Here is a 19,365-nt window from a genome sequence, read left to right as displayed (position 1 = left end):
CTGGACGTCCTTCCAGATGACCTTCTGGACAAAGCCAGGGCTGGAAGGAAGCCCAGATCCTGGGTGCCTGCTGGTGGCCAGAGGGAAGCCCAAGTCTTGGGTGCCAGAGGGAAGCTGGTGCTGGCAGCCAGGGGAAGGAAGGCCTACTTCTGCACAAATTTCATGCATCGGGCCTCTAGTGTTGAATTAACAGTGTTGAAAACGGACATCCTTTTCTTGTTCCTGTTCTTAGAGAAAATGGTTTTTGTTTTTGCCCATTGAGTATGATGTTGGCTGTAGGTTTGTCCTATTTGATCTTTATCATGTTGAGATATGCTCCCTCTATTCTCACATTGCTAAGAGCTTTTATCAAAAATGGGTGTTGGACTTTGTTGAATGCTTTTTCTGTGTCTATTTATATGACCATGTGATTTTTATCTTTCAGTTTATGTGATGTATCACGTTTATTGACTTGCGAATATTGTAACAACCTTGCATCTCTGGAATGAATCCCACTTGGTAATCATATATGATCTTTTAATATATTGCTGGATCAGATTTGCTAATATTTTGTTGAGGATTTTAGCATTTATGTTCATCAGAGATATTAGCCTGTAATTCTCTTTATTTGTAGTGTCTTTATCTGGTTTTGGAATGAGAATAATGCTGACCTCATAAAAAGAGTTTGGAAGTGTTCCTTCCTCTTGGATTTTCTGGAATGTTTTGAGGAGTATAGGTGTTAGTTATTCTTTGTGTGTTTGGTAAAACTCACCAGGGAAGCAGTCTGGACCCGGGCTTTAGTTTGCTGGGAGTATTTTGATGACTGCTTCTATTTCATCAGTTGTTATTGGCTAATTCAAGTTTTCTGATTCTTCCTGATTCAGTTTTGGGAGATTGCATTTTTCTAACAATTTGTCCATTTCATCTACATTGTCTGGCTTGTTGGCATATAGTTGTTCATAGTATTTTCTTACAATCCTTTGTATTTCTCTGGTGTCAGTGGTCATTTCTCCACTTTCCTTTCTGATTTTATTTATTTGGGATCTCTCTCTTAGTTTCTTGATGAGTCTGGCTAATGGTTCATCAATCTTGTTTATCCTTCCAAAGAACCAGCTCTTGGTTTTATTGATTTTTTATATTGTTTTTTAGTCTCTATGTCATTTATTTCTGCTCTCATCTTTTTTTATTTCCTTCTTCCTACTTACTCTGGGCTTTTCTTGTTGTTCTGTTTCTAGTTCATTAAGTTGTAGGATTAAATAGTTTATTGTTAATTTTTCTTGTTTTTTGAGGTAGGCCTGTAGTGCTATGAACTTCCTTCTCAGGGCTGCTTTTGCTGTGTCCCAGAAATTGTGTGTTGTTGTGTATTCATTTTTATTTGTTTCCAGGAAGTTCTTGATTCCTTTTTTTTTTTTTTTTTTTTTAGATCTCACTGGTAACCCATTCATTGCTTAATAACATACTATTAACCTCCATTTGTTTGAATATTTTTGGGTGTTTTTACTGTACTTGATTTCTAATTTCATTCCACTTTGATCTGAGAAGATGCTTGATGTGATTTCAATCTCCTTGAACTTGTACAGACTTGTTTTGTGTCCTAACATGTAGTCTACCTTTGTGAATGACCCAAGTGCACTTGAGAAGAATGTATATTCTGCAGATTTGGGGTGAAATCTACACTAATAAAAGAGAAACATGCAAATTGGTGTCACTCTGCTATGCCCACCAGCCAATTGGATGAGTATACAAATTAACACAACAAAGATGGCAGTTAATTTGCATACACAGGTGCAGAGCAAACACTGAAGGCTCCGGCCAGACTGAAGACCGAAGACTGAAGACTGAAGGGGCTTGGCTTCTCTGCTGCGGCTGCAGTGGAGAACCCAAGCCTCGCTGCGGCCACAACGGAGAACCTAAGCCTCGAGGCTTGGCTTCTCCGCTGCAGCCAGACCAAAGGCCTGGGTCCCGGGTGCCGGAGGATTATCGGTGCCGGCAGCCAGGGGAAGGAAGGCCTATTGCACATATCTCTTCGTGCAACGGGCCTCTAGTATTCTGTAAATGTCAATTAAATCCATCTGATCCAGTGTGTCATTTAGAGTCACTGTTTTCTTGCTAAGTTTTTGTCTGGAAGGTCTATCCAGTGAAGTCAGTGGGGTGTTAAAGTCTCCTACTATGATTCTTCCAAGTCCTGTAGAAGTGTTTTTTTTTTCTATTTAAGTACTCCTGTATTGGGTGCATGTATGTTTACCAGGGTTATATCCTCTTGTTGTATTGATCCCTTTAGTATTAGGTAGTGACCTTTATTGTCTCTTGTAATGGCCTTCACTTTGAATTCTATTTTTTCAGAAATAAGTATTGTTACTCCAATTTTTTTTCCCATTCGCATGGAAAAATTATTTTCCATTCCTTTACTCTCATCTTGTATCTGTCTTTTGTCCTGAGGTAGGACTCTTGCAGACAGCATATAATTGGGTCATGTTTTTGTATCCATTCGGCAACCCTATGTCTTTTAATTTGAGCATTTAATCCATTTACATTTATTATTGACTAGTGGCCCAGTGCACAAAATTCGTGCACATTAAAAGGAAATTAGAGGAAATATTTTAATATTGCTATTTGCCCTTTCTCTATAATAGAAGTGTTAGAGATGAAAGAAAATTAGTAAAATGTATATGAAAATCTTCCTCCTGTCAGAGTCTGGGGCACACCATGGGACCCAGAGTCAAGTCCCCGCCCACTCATGTGCACCTCGAAATAGTGGGCAAGATCCAGACCCGGCCGGCCCCACCCCTGTCAAGCCCCGCTGGGTAAGGGGCACAGCCTCAGGTCCCCCGTCAAACCCCACTGGGTGGAGGGCACAGCCGCAGTTCCCCCGTCAAGCCCTGCTGGGTTGGGGGCTGTGGCGTGAGGTCTCCCTTCAAGCCCCGCCTGGCAGGAGGGTATGGCCTGAGGTCCCCTGTCAAGCCCTGCTGAGCAGGGGGGGCACAGCCTCAGGTCCCCTGCCCCGGCCCGGTGCCACGCAGCCTCATGTCTCTGCCGATGGCTCGTTAAGGCTCATTATGGGAACCCTGCCTCCTCTGTGGGTGCAGCCCACATCTTATGATGGCATGCCAGAGTGAGGGTCAATTTTCATATTACCTATTATATAGGATAAGTACTTATTTATTGCCATTTTAATTCTGTATGCATAGGTTTCTCTCTCTATTTCTTCTTCTCATTACAGCAGTCCCGTTAGCATTTCTTGTAATGCTGGCTTGGTTGTGATGCACTCCTATAGCCCTTTTTTTTTTTTTTTGTCCGGGAAGCTCTTAATTTCACTATTTTGAATGATAGCCTTGCTGGATATGGTAATCTTGGTCTTAGATCCTTGCTTTCCATTACCTTGAGTACTTCATGCCATTCTCTTCTGGCCTGTAGAGTTTCTGATGAGAAATCAGGTATCAGCCTTATTGGAGCTCCTTTGTAGGTAATAGTTTGCTTTTCTCTTGATGCCTTTAAGATTCTTTGTCTTTAATTTTTGGCATTTTAATTATGATATGTGTGGGTGTGGGCCTGCTTAGGTTCTTCTTGCTTGGAACTCTCTGACTCCTGAATTTGTGTGATAGCAAATGTCTGAATGAGAAAGATGACCTCTGCAGCATGAGGGAATGACTCAACACAGGATACTGGGGTGTCTGCTTTCTGAGCTCTAACCCTTGAGCACCCCATTCTGGCTTCTTCTCACACATCTTCAGTCCACTCTGCCCTCCTTCTGCTGGAGCACAAGGTGAGTGGCTGCACAGGGAATTTTGTGTGTTGGCCCTTTAAGAGGGTTCCTGCATTTCCAGCTGTCTCTCCCTGGTGGACAGTAAACCTCACTGCTCTTCACAGCCAAATGTGGGTATCCTTCTCAGTTCTGGTGCCTCTGCTGGAGGCCCTGGCCTGGGGATTAGATCCCAGATTTCTCAGTGGGAACCCCCGACAGTTGAGATATCTCTCTGGAATTTCAGTTTTGTCTGTGGAACCCAGCCATCCCTTTCACACCTCCAACCCTCCTACCAGTCTCTATGCTGTCTCCACTTTCTATTTTCGGTTATCAGGTTCTTTGTAGCAAGTCTTCCATTGATTATTCAGAAACTTTTTCTGTATTTTGGTTGTAATTGCAGTTTGGCCCTGGGAGCATGTCTTGAAGCACATAACTCTACCCCTATTTTTAAACCCTCTCTCTCCTAGAGTTTTGCACTCAGTCTTGTCCACACTGAGCCTCTAGCATTTATCAGTTCTGGTTCAGGGTTTCCTGCCCCAGCACTCGTTCCCCAGGACGTTTCTGCTCATGGATTTCTCTCTGGTAAGTTGTGATTTTATAGATTCACCTCTGTCTCTCTAGTTTTGGAGGTTTGCCCTATGCCAGCCGTGGGCAAACTACGGCCCGTGGGCCGGATCCGGCCCGTTTGAAATGAATAAAACTAAAAAAAAAAAGACCGTACCCTTTTATGTAATGATGTTTACTTTGAATTTATATTAGTTCACACAAACACTCCATCCATGCTTTTGTTCCGGCCCTCCGGTCCAGTTTAAGAACCCATTGTGGCCCTCGAGTCAAAAAGTTTGCTCACCCCTGCCCTATGCCCTCATTTCTCTAAAGGACCAAAGAAGAGTTGTTGATTTTCAGTTTGTACAGCTTTTAACTTGTTAGGATGGAGTGCAATTTCCCAGATTCTCATATGTCAGAACGAAACAGGAACTCTGGTGCCCTTTCTAATTTTCGTATTTTTTCTCTTTGAAGTAGGAGCACCCACCTCTATATCTAGAAATTGCTCATTTTTCTGACTTCACAGTCAAAGTTGGAGAGGAATTCTGCCCCAGGATGGACTGTACTATCACCCATATTGGACTTAGAGATTAAAGCAGAGGATATATAGGTGAGATTTTTGGACAAAGATCTGATGTGTAATAGTTGAAAATTTTGGAGATGTTGGGATAGAGTAAATGTATTTCATATGTGGGATGAATGTAAATTTGGCAGGGATAGAGTATCATAGGTGGAATTGTGCTCCCCAAAAAATATATATCCAAGCCCTAATTCTAGGAACCTGCAATTTGATATTACTTTGAAAAGGTGTCTCTACAGATGCACTAAGGTTAAGGTTCTTGAGATGAACAGATCATGAGGAATTATCTGTTGGAAAGGAAGATCCTGAAGTCAGTGGAGAGTGAAGAGCCAGGAGATAGGGAAACCCCACCATGGTGTAGGGTCTGTGCACAGTGAGGGCTGGGTAACAGGGAGACCCAACGTGCTGTGGGGTCTGTGCACAGTGAAGACTAGGTGACAGGGAGACCTCATCCATGGTGATGTTCCTGTGTTGGGCAGCATGATAAAGCGGAGCTGAGCAGGCAATAGGCTGAAGGCAGCCTCAGGCCAGTCTGAGATGCCCAATAGGCAGAGTCTATTTTGCATGATCCAGAGGTGAGAGCTTGGATGAGATCCTATCACACACAGCTGCTGCCCTAAGGTACCAGCACTGTAGGTGATATGATGTGATAGGATGTGTGATAGGATGGCAGCCACAGCTTTAGAATGCATGCCAACATCTGCAGGAGCCCGGGATATGCAGTGGTCTTTCCTCATGACCGCACACTCCAGCAATGCACACAGTGATGAGGCTGCTGGTTCAGGTATTTCTCTGATTTTGGTTTGTGCTGGAGAGACCAAGACACCCCGTACCTTCGAGGGCATCTTAATCCACCCACCCACCAATCCCCCATATTGCTCCTACCTTGCCAGGGCCATGTCCCACATGGATAAGATCACTGGAAAGAAAGGCATTGTGTGAGTTCAGCAGGCAGCTCCCACCTCTGGTAGGAAACTAGTTTACTCTGAGATGGCTGCTCCCCCTTTTCCAGGGCATCTGCCCCAGAGCCTCTGGACATGGACTGGCCTCATTAACTTCCCAGCAGCAGCTGCATGGCCGAACATGGAACAAAAGGATCGCTGAGGCAGTGGGGCAGTTGAGAGTATACAAAGGAGGAGACCCCCCAAGACAGCAGCCTCAAGCCATTGGTGCACATCCAGGGACACCCACCAGGCCAAACCCTCCTTTGCATCCAGCTGGGCTTCTGCAAACATACCATGGGCGAGAGCCCTGTACTCATCTAGGAAACATGACCCTGCTTGAGCAGAAGGGACACTTCCCTCCCCAAGGTTTTACCAGGTCAGGGAAGTTTTCTGCCATTATTTCTTCAAACATGTTCTCTGTCTCTTTCTGCCTTTCTGCCTCTTCGGGCAAACCTGCTATTCGAATTTCACATTGTTCTACAGCTCCCTTAAACTCTCCTCCTGTTTTTTGTTTATTCTTTATGGTTCTCTGATTTTTTTCAATCCTGTCTTCTAATTCACTGATTTGATCCTCATCTTCCCTTAGTCTATTGTGTATTCCTTCCAATGTGTTCTTTATTTGTGCTATGTCGTTCTTTGTTTTCATAGTTAATCAATTTTTTTCTCATGCTGTTGAGCATCTTTACCACCATTACTTTAAACTCTGTATCAGATACATTTCTTATCTCCATTTCATTTAGCTCTTCTTCTGGAGTATTCTCTTGTTCTTTCATTTGCGGGTTCTCTGTCTCCTCCTTTTGGCTGCCTGTTGGGTTTGTGACTATGTATTTTACATAGACCGCCTTCTCCTCTCAATATCTAGTTCAGGACAGTGTAAAACACTGTTTCTGACTAATTAGATCAGGCAAAGCCTCAAAGCCTCCAGAGACCACCTCTGCCTACAGACTGATAGGAAGGGGCAGAGGTGGGGATAAGAGATGGTGAATAAAATTCAAGGGCCCTGAGGAGCAGGTGCTGCTTGAGACTCAATGGGAGACTGTGCTGGAGGAGCCTGTGGTACTGGTACCTTAGGGCAGCAGCTGTGTGTGATAGGATGGCAGCCACAGCTTCAGGATGTGTGCCCACATCCACAGGAGCCTGGTTGTGCAGTCAGGGTCATGGAGCACACCTTGAGCTGGTCTTGCTCCTAGGTCCTGGCCCTGTAGCCTAGGTCTCTCTGTCTGGGTTCAATGGCCTTCACTCTAGAAACTATACATGGTCCTCTATGGCTCTCCCAGCAGCAAGCAGCTCCTGGTGCCTAAGAATGGATGTCTTCCCCGCTCTGCCTCACAGACCTGCTTCTCACTGAGGAAGCTGAGGGGAGGATAAGACCAAATGACCCTCTGGGAAGCAGACCACCCTTGCCTTCTGGTGAGTTGGAGGACCAGCCCTGTGGCTTTTCACTTTCAAAAAGAATCAGGGAAAATTGCTTCCTCGACAAGTCCATTGCTATCCCACGTTTCCAGAAGGGTGCCAAAAGCTGGAAATACCATGTGGATATGTGGAGATCAGTTGCAATGTGAAACCTAACTATAATTTGGGTGTCTTTCAAGTTTTAATAAAACCTACAGCTAATAATTAAACTGGCAGCAGTGAAAGGGTAGGGGGCTCCTTCTAGGTGAGGCTGTGGGGCCTTGGAGGGGCCTCCTTGTAAAGTGGTCTCACGCCAGAGTAAATGCCTCAACCAATACAGCTGCCTCCTGGAGGGCATTTCACCCAACCCCAAACCAAATCAAGCCCCCACCCTGATTGCATACAGTTGAGTTTTCTGTGGTTTTGGAAATATCTCAAGGACTGATGGGTTTCTGTTTTTTCTTCTCTCCTAAAATTTGTGTGTGCTGATTTGGGGCATCCAGGGAAGATCACTTGTGAAAACCAGCACAGGCCTTTCCTCATCTTGCTGCCCCCCCCCCCCGGCCCTGCCCCTTTCCACTGTGCCCCTATTCCAAGCTCTGCTTTCACAGGAATAGGACCAAATGTCTGCAAAGCTCTGGACAGAGGAGCACAGCCGGAAAATGAGGTGGCGAAAGTCTCCAGCTGTAAACCTGGACTGGCATTGGCAGCAGTGTCATGATGAGGGCTGAGGCCACTCTTCAGTTGGGGGCTAAGAAGGGCAGTGAGTCACCCTCCAGCACAGACATTGCTGAACTGTGGCTGTAGCCTTGGAGGTCACACCTGCTGGGCAGGTGAGCAAGCACAGCAGCCTGCTCCCCTGCGGCCTGCATGCGAAGGACCTACTTGAATTTTCACTGGTTGAAAGAAAATCAAACAAGAATACCATTTCGTGGCGCATGGAATTCCAATTTCACAGGTAGTTTTATTGGAACCAACATACCCATTGCTCACAAGTCCAGGCCATCTTCACATAAACAGCAGACCTAAGATGTCGTGACAAACACCAAAATGGCTCAAAAGATGAAGTTACTCCCTGTACTTTTACAGAAAGTCTGTTGACCCCTGCCCTAAGCTAACAAAAGAATCAGCCCCCTCTTTTATTGATTTTTAGAGAGAGAAGAAGGGAGAGGGATAGAGAGAAACATTGATGAGGAAAAACATCACTAACTAGCTTCCTCCTGGACATTCCTGAGCCCACAATCCAGGCATGTTCCCTGACCAGAAATCAAACTGTGACCTCTTGGTTCATGGGTTGATGCTGAATTACTGAGCCACACCAGTAGGGCAGAATCAGCCTTTTCTGATGAAATGTCAGAGCTGTTTCATTTAGCTGCATTCGAAGGACTTACACTGTGTCTACCTTGATATAGAGAGTAACTAAGCTCACATTAAGTTTTAGGAACTGCAAACATCTTACAGGGTGATAACAAACTGACAAAAATACTGACAGGGTAAAGGGCAGACAGATTTTGGTGCAGGAATGGTGCATGTGGAGAGCCCCATGCATGGATGCATGCATGGCCCCACACACAGGCCCAGCATCAGTGTCAGAAGGTAAGCTCCAACTCAGGAGAGGGAAAGCAGGATCGGAGACAACATGCTCTATGCCAACTAATGATGATGATGACAATGGCTCTAGAGGGTCTAATAACCTGATCCACTTGGTGGGAACCATCAGGGCACGTGCTATCTGGATGCAAGAGATCACTAGCCTGCCTGCTGAACTCCTTTCTCCGGTCTAGCATCTAAGCATCATAAGGTCCACTCCCCTCATGTTTCTCCCTAGGGTGAAAGTGTAAGATGAAGACAGTGCACCAGGTGAGGGGGACAGTGAAGATGAAGACAGAGAACTGGCAGTGGGAACCCTGGAGGGTGAAGTTGCATCGCCTTGGATGTGCTAGTCTAAGGAATTGGTATTTGTGCTCCTAGTGTGGAGGGGCCAGGAAAGGTGGAGTTAGTGCACCTAGGGTGGGAAGCAGTGGGAGGAAGAATTGAGCACCTGGGGTGGAGCAGGGGCTGTGGGAGTTCTTAGTGTCAGGGTTTTTGGCGCTTTTGCCTCAGCCTGGCTATTGTTAGTGGGTTTAAACAGATAGGTTTCTGTGTTTTGGGCTCGAGTCATCAACTCAGATGGATTTTCTGCTACTGGAAGCTTCTAAGTGCCTCAGGAGGAAGCGTAGCCCTGCGACACCCTGACCTTGGACTTCTGGCCTCCAAACCTGGAGAGCACACTCCTGTTGTCGTATACTCTGTGTGGAATTCCTAAGGTCAGCTCAGAAATCTAGCACTGCCCAGGGCAGTTCCCTGAACCCACCTACGACTCCAAACACAGCAGCACAGGGTCTGAAGGCGCCGTTCCAGGAACTGTAGACACTCCTCAAGATCCAAGGAGCTTCTCTATGTACAGCCTCCCAGGATGCTTTTTCAAAGCGGTCTGGGAGATGCACGCTCCTCCACTTTCCCCTCATCCCCCAAGGGGCCCTCTCATGGACACCAAACCAAGCAAAAAGCAGCATCAATGTGTATCTTCACAAAAAATCCTAACACTACCATTTCTCTTTTGTTTCTGGACAGAAATGGGGCAGTAAAAGCAAAAATCAAAACCTTTTAAACAGGTGCAATATATACTATTTTCACCTTTGGCTAAAAACTGAGCAATGAAATAGTATTTCAGGTGTTCACTAGTATATGATGACCTCAAGGTATGCTAGGCTCTTAGCTTTAGTTAGAAAATGACAATACAACCAAAAAGAAACTGGCCTTCCCACCAGAGAGATGAAACAAGTGAGGGCGGTGGGTTGCTTAGCGGCCCACAGAGGGGAGCAGGCTCAGGCATGTGGTCCTGGAGAAGGGACTGTGCCGATAAAAGGTACACCTGCAGTGCTTAGACCCACAGTTTAAAAAAAGCAGATTTTATTCACAGAGGCTTAAACCTTCCTTTTACGCCCAACAAGAGTGGAGAAAGGATGATAATGCAGCTACTGGTGATGCAGGAGACCTGGGATAAGGCCATGCAAAGTGGTCCCTCAGTGCTGGGTGCAGACCAGCCTCTGAATGAAGAGCTACCACGCAGCTGTGCAGGGCTCACCAGGGCTCAGCCACGTGCTTGAGTGCATGGGTGCTCCTGACGGCACCAGCAGCTCGAGAGGGCTTTGGCGGGATAACGTGTGCTGTGTCCACAGGCAGAACTCCTCTCCTGCAGCTGCACCTTCAGGGCCCTGCAGAGGACCCCTCCGTGGCTGCCCAGGTCCTTCACAGCAGCCTTTGTCCTGAGGCAGGACCGCAAGTTTTTCTCTGGCCCTGAGAATGACCTCCTGTGGTCATCTGAAGGCAGCATGCAGGGGTTGAGGACAACATACTGAGATGCGATTCTCATCAAAAGCTCTCACCTCTACCCTCTCATGTCCTTCTAGGTCAGTTTTTTCACTCGTCGATTGTGCTTGTCAATGGTTAAGATTGCCCGGTCCACAGCAGTGGCGATGCCATCCAATGCCTCATCCTGTCTCTCCAGCTCCGCCTCAGCATCCAAGGCAAGACCCTTCAGCTTCCCAAGGATCTGGAGAGAAGCACAAAGACAGGAGGGGCTTACTTTCCTTAAACTCTCAAAATAGACTTCTTTCCACCATTTTTACAATGCTTAAGGAATTTTGTAAGTCAGTGGTGATAACACACCCTCTGTCCCACGGTGGAGCCGAGCTACAGCTTGGGTTTGGGTCTCAGCTCGACTCTGCCACTGACTGGAGAGCTGTTGGAAGATGATGCATTTGCCCCTGGCCTTGCTCCAGACATGGGCAGCACTCTGACCTCGAGTCCCTGGGGCATTACTGTTCCAGCCCGCAGTATGCTGTGTCACCAATGCCTTACCACATCCATGAGGAATTCCAGCGGTAGTAGAGGGGCGACAGACACAGGAGAACCAGAGAGCTGAGGCCAACAACTAGGATCCAAGTTCCAGCTCCTGCCCAATCACTATGTTCATTATCTGTCTACCCCCAATTACCTAACTGAACACTGAAGCTCAAAAAACAATATGTAAAAAGAAAAGCAAAATCCTTTTCTTGTCTGTGTGTTTGAAATATTTCACATACAAATACAAAAGGCAGCATAGAATACAGCACTAATAACTCAAATCACACAGCACAGCACAGGCTGCCCCCTCTACCCCGTCCCACATGCCCTGAGCCTGAGAAACTGAGAAACAAGGGAACTAACCAGGAAGCACAGGGTCTGGGGCTCCAGGAGGTAAAGAAGGGACCAGGGCGAGGACACAGAGAGGGCACAGAAATGCCACAAACCACAGTGATGCCACAGGGGAGGCTGGTGGGCGCCCACAGGGTGGAGGCTGAACTGAAGGCCCTCCCCCACTTGTGATTCATGCATGTCAGCCTTCATACCATTAAGAGTGGCCGTTTTATCACAAGTCTATTGAGACAAACTGCATTGTGAAATGAACTTTAACTATATTCTTACTGAGTCTGGGTTGAAACATTTAATATTCTCAAGCTGACAAAAGGAATGGTTTTAAGAGAAATTATAATGACCAACTACTTGCTATAAATGTTAATGCCTCTTTTAGGGAAACTTTCTTTTTTTTTTTTTTTTTTTTAAATATATTTTATTGATTTTTTACAGAGAGGAAGGGAGAGCGATAGAGAGTTAGAAACATCGATGAGAGAGAGACATCGATCAGCTGCCTCCTGCACATCTCCTACCGGGGATGTGCCCGCAACCCAGATACATGCCCTTGACCGGAATCGAACCCGGGACCCTTCAGTCCGCAGGCCGACGCTCTATCCACTGAGCCAAACCGGTTTCGGCTAGGGAAACTTTCAATCACTGGTTAGGCCAAGCGGCAGGAACACAGAATAGCAGTATGAGAGACTGCGGAGCCTTGCTTGTCCCAGGGGATCAAATGCCATGTCACATAGGGATGGATGTCAGCAGTTATCAGCCTGGATGACCACCCCAAAAGACCCCAAGTCCAATCCTACATAATAAAACCCTAATATGCAAATCAACTGAACAGCAGAACAACTGGTTGCTATGATGTGCACTGACCACCAGGGGGCAGACGCTCAGTGCTGGAGCTGCTTCCCTGGTGGTCAGTGCACTCCCACAGGGGAAGTGCTGCTCAGCCAAAAGCCGGGGCTCACAGCTGGCAAGCACCGTGGTGGTGGTGGTGGTGGTGGGAGCTCTGCCTCTGCGGCAGCCCTAAGGGCCCCTCGGGGGAGATCCACCAAGGGGTCCCTCCCCCCACCCCAGTGCATGAATGTTGTGCACTGGGCCTCTAGTATGTTGATAATACATCATGCCCCACAATGACAACAGCCCCGGATCCCATCAGGTGGTCCAGGACAAATGCTACCCCCAGGGGAGCAGAGTGAATGGCCCCATATAGTGTCAGGAGGCGGGGATGGTACCTGTGCTGTCACACGGCAGCTCTACGCTTAGAATCACAAGAAATGCCTGATCACCTGGCCACCACCCACTGCCTGGGAGGACTACTTCGTCTGCTTAACAAGAAACAGAGTCAAGGCAGGATGATGGCCAGAAGGATAATAAGATCAGCCAGGAATGATAAGGCTCCAATGAGGTTACAAATGTGAAAACTGTGAGGTGCTATGTGTGGTACTTCAGCCAAGCCTCAGTATGCTTGGCCTGCAGGTGCCCAGTGCCAGCCCATTTGTGGAAGGGACAGGGACAAGCAGAGCTGAGGTCATCCATGCAGTCACATACAGGTTGGTGGCAGAGGCAGAACTACCCCATATCTCTCTCCAAACACAGCATCATTACTGAATCTTCATCCTGAGACACCAGCAGATCATAACTGGGCCATTCAGCCCAGGCACTACCTTTCTGCACCCTCTTGGAGCTGGTGGAAACTCCATCAGTTGAATCACTTGAAAAACTGGACGGTGCTCTGGAAAGTATACCAAAGGGTCAGCCGGCTCTGGAGGGGCTGGGCTGGATGACCTAATACAGGAGGTCTTTTCCATCTCTCATTCGAATGATCTCACAGGGCTGAGGCCCAAACAGCGTACTAAAAAAATCAGAGCTCACCACCATGTCATGCAGGTCCTTTCATGACGTTTTCTCTGGTCAACTATTCCCTCCTAACTTACCTCCATTGTTAGTGTGATAAAAAGACTGCTCTACCAGATACTTTCACAAAATGTTCCCTGGATGATTGGCCTTTGCCGCACATGTGCAGCTGGTTTGACACCCCGAGGTCTTTCTCCTGAGCTGAGTGATCAGGCTGCACAGACCCCTACAGCTCTCTCTGCACCCTCTGTCGTTGTAAATCATATCAAAGTGTGGTCAAGTTCATTTCTAGTTGAACTGTTCTTTAGGCCCCGGACTGTAAACAGCCACCCTTGTGCTGTGCTGTGCTGTGCTGTGCTGTGCTGAGGGTGGAAACGGGCTCTCAGCAGGCAACCATGGTTCCCTTCAGTGCAGAGCAGGATACAGAACTTAGAGAAGAGTCCACCGAAATCCACATCCAGACCGGGCCTGTCAAACAAGCACTGTGAGCGACTCTGGTGGCACCTTCCTTCTACTTCCTTCCATCCCAACAACGACTCCCACAGAAAATTAAATTGGCTTTAGAGTGTGTACACAGATTTGTTTTCTGTTTCCTCATTCCCTAGTCATCCTAAATAAGGCTGAGTTATGAGGCCTTGAGGTGTGGCTGAGTTATGGGGCCTGGAGGTGTGCCCTAACTGTCCTTTCTCTGTTAATTCTCAAAGTCACTCTGCTTCACAAACTAGGCTGAGGGTGCTGGGTGACTTGTATGTTTCCTAAGCTCTCAGGATGCATCTCCTGGTGTAACCCTGACATACTGTCACACAGATACCAGAGGTCACAGCGCAGTGACTCAGAGGTCACATACCAGGACACTGAGAGAAATCGAAAACATCCCTTAAGAAAATGGCAAAAGAGCCACCACCAGGATTGGCAAGTCATTCGCACACCAAGGGAGGACTGTGCCAGCTCATAGAGCCCTCAGCAAAAGTGGCAAGAGGTCCAGTATAAGGAGAACCACACTTGTAATTTTAAATTTTTTAATACAGTTAAACCTCAGTTCTTGAATATCTCCCATCTCGAATAATTAAGTTCTTAACCAAGTTGTTCACAGAAAATGTCATGGTTGTTGAACAAAACTTCGATTCTTGATCTGACAAGTGACAAAAGAGAATGAGCAAATATGAGTCAGTTTACCGCTAACCTTGCATTGTTAATATCTCAGGAAATTGTGCTGTGAATCTAAGGGGAAAAAATGATTTGGTTTTGGAATGAATCACTTCTCAAAGAGCCTTCTGGCCCTGGCCAATTGCTCAGTGGTCAGAACATCGGCTCTCAGACCAAAGGGTCATGGGTTTGATTCTCAAAGGCACATACCTTGGTTGTGGGTTCAATTCCAGGCCCCAGTATGTGCAGGGGGCAATCAAGTGATATGTCTTTCTCACATCAACGTTTCTCCCCCCACACCCCCACCACCCACCATCCTTCCCTCCACTTTGTCTGAAAATCAATGGGAAAAATATCTTCAGGTGAGAATTTAAAAAATTAAATAAAAAAATCTTCTGGAACAAATTAAGTTTAAGAACCAAGGTTCCACTGTACTCACATTTTAAAAACTAAAAAATGAGTGTAATTAATTTTAGTAATATATTTTATTTAACCAAATCAACATCAAATAGTATCGCATCAACATAAAATCAATTTAATTAATGAGATATTTTATAATCTTTTTTATACGAAGTCCTAGCAAGATGGTGTGAATGAGAAACAAAGGAAGTAAGCAGGTGCTATATATACATAGCACATCTCAGGTTGGACCAGCCATTTTCCAAGTGCTCAGTAGCCACATGTGGCTATTGTGCCACATAGCATTGTACCACAATGCCAAATGACGGTCCCTGTGTGTCCTCCATGTCCCTTGGCCGGCCACCTTCCTTAGGAGGATGAATTGACTTCCTCTTTCCCAGTCCACAATTAAACAGTGGCAAAAGCAAGAATACCTACTTCCCCGAGTCTATGTTTAAGCAGCACAGTAGTAACAGGCACATACCACTTATTTTGTGAGCAAGAACAGCTGACATGCCTAAAGAAGTTGAGCATTTTATTGAGTCTGTAGTGCAAACAAATTCTTTGATTTGGAAAAAGTCTCCAGGATGATGGCCTTACCTATAGCACGCATTCTATGCAGCCTGTTGAGACCCTTGGATACTCTGACAAAAATGTACTTGAAATTAATTCTGCAAAAATACTAGAGAGATCTTTACAGCTACTAAGTGTACAAAGACAATTCCTGAGTAAACCTCTAAATTACTATACCTCAGAATACTGTGTCTTTTTCCTTTAAGACAGGGATTGAAGTAATTAAATGTCATTGCGTGCATTCCATATAACATGGGATGGAAAGAATGGAGAATAGGAAGACTGGCCAAACCACAGTTGTTACTTCTGTGGCCCAGGATGACAAGCTGTCTAGTCATCTACATAAGACGATGCCAGCCTCTAAATATCAGCTGGCCTCTCAGATGGGCCCTCACTGGGTTCTGAGTCTAAGACCAGGCTCAAAGTGGGCTCTTCTCCGAGTCCATGTGACACTGATAAATAAACCAGGAGCCTTCTTTCCAGCCATATTCATACCTATGTTGAACTACCTGGTTTAAAGGGCATTGAGTTTTACAAGAAAATAACCTTATAAACTCCAAAGAAATACACAGTGCATTTAGTACAAGAAGACACAAAAGCACATATGCTAGCACTGCCCAGGCACGGTCATGAAGAAACAGGAGCACTCAGTTTCCTTAGCGCGAGGGTCACAGGTGCCCACAGAGCCAGTGCAGGAGGCTCAGTCCCACAAGCAAATGCTAAGCGCGTTCACCAACGTCAGTGATTAGGGGTGGGGCAGCTAAGAAGACTCATGTAGAAGTGGGAGGCACTAGGTGGCTCAGGGCAGAGCAGACATTACTGGAACGGTAAGAACCTCTACTTGGGTCACATACTATGGCGCCTCCATCCTCCAACACCACAGATCTCAGGACTGCAGCACAGGCACCATCTGGGTCAACACAAGAACAGACATGGAGGCATTTTAGCCTTCTAACCACTTCCATTTTGTTTCTAAAAACAAAAAATAAGTTATGGAAAAATAGCTTACTCAGTAGAGTAGGTCCACTCACCAAAACAGACATGTTTACATGTCTGTGCCTCACCAAGCCATCAGAACCCTGAGCTCTGCTGTGAGCTGTGCCCCTGAGGAGCCCTGAGGCATGTGTGTCACTGAAGCAAGGGAAGAGCATGGTGCACAGAAGGAGAGCCTGGACATTTCCAAAATATCTACAAAATTCTAGTTGCTGTCTCAACTTATAGTCAGAAAAAAAGTAAGTTTTGCTTTACTTCATGATAAAAATCCAGGATTCTGAGTTTTACTATATTAATATTAAGCACTTAAAAATGAGTTTAGTATTAGCTAGATTGTCTGCCCTCATCTTGTTATTAAGCTGACTCATTGCAAAACTGTGAATTTTCTTGCAGTGAGAAATTAGCAATCATTTAAGAACAGAGTTGGGATAAATCAAGCTGTCTGCAACTCCAAATAGATCTACCAGTCGGGGCCATTAATATGCTATAGAGAAGGGTAAGAGGAAAAAATTGGCTTCTAGCACAGCCAAAGCTTTAGAGGCTGTAAAGAACATTCTGGGCTACAAACTGTCACATTCAACACTCATAGACCACCCCTATGTCCCATAAGATCCCCTGCTGCATTCCTGAGCCACGGCACAGGGTCCTCTTCTAGGAGCCCCTGCGTGCTCCCTTCCTCATGCCCCCAGAGGGTAGAGCTGAGCACAAACCCACTTGATGAATCAGGGCTGCAACCACACAGCAGGGAGTGGTCAGTCCTCAGTTATAAATGGCCTCTCCAACTCAAGCACAGGTGAGCACCTCCCATGACAGGAGGGGGTCCTGGGAGCCAACCTGCCACCAGACCCTAAACAGAGCTTCCCATGATAAAAACCAGGTTTTTAAGAGAACAAAGAATCCCCACTAAGTAAGACTCAATTAACTGAAGGTTCCTCTTACATGTGAAAGTAAATGCCTCAGTGGGGCAATTCTCAGAGTATGAAACATATGGAAAATGTATTAAGTTTGTGGCTTTTCAGAGCTGACAGGGTCACAGTCAATCAAAGCCCCACTGATATGTTTATCTAGAGCTCACAAAACAATTCCACCCCACACAGTGCAAGCCTCCTCACCTCATCCCTACACAACCTTGAGGAGGGACCCTGTCTTAGAAAATGCGACAGGAACACTGAGCAAACATGCAGCTTGCTGAAGGTCACACAGCTAATGTGGCAAAGGTGCTCTCTGGCCACCTCAAGCTAAGTCTACAACAAATAGTCCCCAGACCTTGTGCTATAGATGGGACAGACAGAAATATGCTGCTGAGGACACAAGGCTAAGCATTTTCCCCAACACTAGCTCACAAACCATACAAACCAACTTCCCAGCATGAGCTAAAAACCACCTAATACCTGCTATTTTAAAAAGTCAATAAAATGAAATTGGTAATGGATAAGACACCCAGGCAAAAGATCAGTAAGGAAATAGAGGATGTAAACAACATTATACATCAACTGGACCTAACAGATATGTATGTACAGAACACTCTACTCAAATCAGCAGAACACACACATTCTTCTTAGGGTTTCCAGGACAGACCATATGGTGGGCCACAAAACAAGCCTCAGACATAAAAAAGACTTAATAAGAAGTAAATTCCCTTGCCACAGGGGAATAAAACTAGAACTCTAGAAAACTAGAAAATTCACAAATATGTATAAACTAACATATTCTTTTTTTAATCCTTTTTTCCATTGATTTTTTAAAGTGGAAGGGAGGCAGGAGGAGGAGGGAGAGAGAGAAACATCGACATGAGCGAGACACATGGATTGGTTGCCTCCTGCATGCTTTGAAACAGGGCAGGGGATTGAACCTGCAACTCAAGTACGTGCCCTTGCCCAGGAACTGAACCCGAGACCTTTCAGTCTGCAGGCTGACACTCTGACCACTGAACAAATTGCCCAGGGCTAAATTAACATATTCTTAACCAATGGGCCAAAAAGAGAAATGAGTAAAATTCTTTGAGACAAATCAAAACAAAACACAACATACTAAAATACTAGCAAACCAAATCCAGGGACTTATCCCAGAATACAAAGGTGGTTCAATGTAAGAAAATCAATTGATGTGATAAACCACGGTACTAGAACACCATCTCAAATGATGTGGAAAAGACACCGATAAAACCCAACATCCTTTCATGACAAAATCAGTCAGAAAATGAGGAACGGGACTTCTTCATGAACCTAAGTAAAACTGTGAACACCCAACACTCAGTGAAGCCACCTGGCTGGTGAACACACTGGTGTGCCAAGAAGAGTGGCACACCAGTTCCTTGGCACACCAGTTCCACTGGGGAGGGCACAAAGCTCCAGGTGGGCCCCTCCCAGATTTCACCCCAGATGTATCTTAATTTGGCTGTTTCCGATCTGCATCCTCTGTAGTCTTAAGAGTGAGTTCCTGAATTCTGTGAGTAGCTCTCATGAACTATCAAACCTGTGAGGGTTCATGGGAACCCCCCTACATTTGTAGCCCATTGGTCAGAAGTTGGACCCAGTGCAGCTGGTGTCTTAAGGAGGAGCAGTCTTGTTGGGGGCCAGGACCACTGTGGGGTCTGCTCTAACAATGGGTAGTTAGTGCCAGGAATGAATTGCAGATCACTAGCTGGGCTTGAGATTAGAATTGCGTCAAAGGGCATTATCAAGAAAGTCAAAAGACAACCCACAGAATGAGACAAGTATCTGCAAACCACAGATTTGATAAGGATTTAATATCTAGAATTTGTAAGAAACTCCTACAACTTAAACAAAGAGACAGCCAATTAATAAATGGGAAAAGAACTTGAATATACATTTCTCCAAAGAGAACATATAAAGGGCCAAGAAACCCATGAAAAGATGGTCGACAATGTTAGTCACCAAGGATGTGCAAATCAAATCCATAATGAGATGGCTCTTCACATCCACCAGGATGGCGATAACAATTTTAAATTTTTCAAACAGGAAAATAAG

At 45.8% G+C, this 19,365-nt stretch overlaps 1 protein-coding gene across 6 annotated transcripts in view; it reads right to left on the bottom strand.

The window, feature by feature from the left end:
• Positions 1-8,127: 8,127 nt before the first annotated feature.
• SNAP47 (synaptosome associated protein 47) overlaps positions 8,128-19,365 on the bottom strand; it is a 104,750-nt gene continuing 93,512 nt past the window's right edge. For 4 of the 6 annotated variants that reach the window (XM_036313795.1, XM_036313793.1, XM_036313792.1 and 1 more), the window contains one exon: positions 8,128-10,778. In XM_036313795.1, the coding sequence (XP_036169688.1) occupies positions 10,632-10,778 (147 nt within the window). In that variant the 3' untranslated portion in view covers positions 8,128-10,631. Of the gene's footprint in view, positions 10,779-16,253; positions 16,293-19,365 lie in introns of those variants that run through there. The other 2 variants (XM_036313798.1, XM_036313797.1) reach the window with 2 other exon arrangements.

The sequence above is a fragment of the Myotis myotis genome, unplaced genomic scaffold, assembly GCF_014108235.1.
Source record: "Myotis myotis isolate mMyoMyo1 unplaced genomic scaffold, mMyoMyo1.p scaffold_m19_p_6, whole genome shotgun sequence".
NCBI classification, from domain to species: domain Eukaryota; kingdom Metazoa; phylum Chordata; class Mammalia; order Chiroptera; family Vespertilionidae; genus Myotis; species Myotis myotis.
This window is presented reverse-complemented; position numbering and strand designations above follow the sequence as displayed.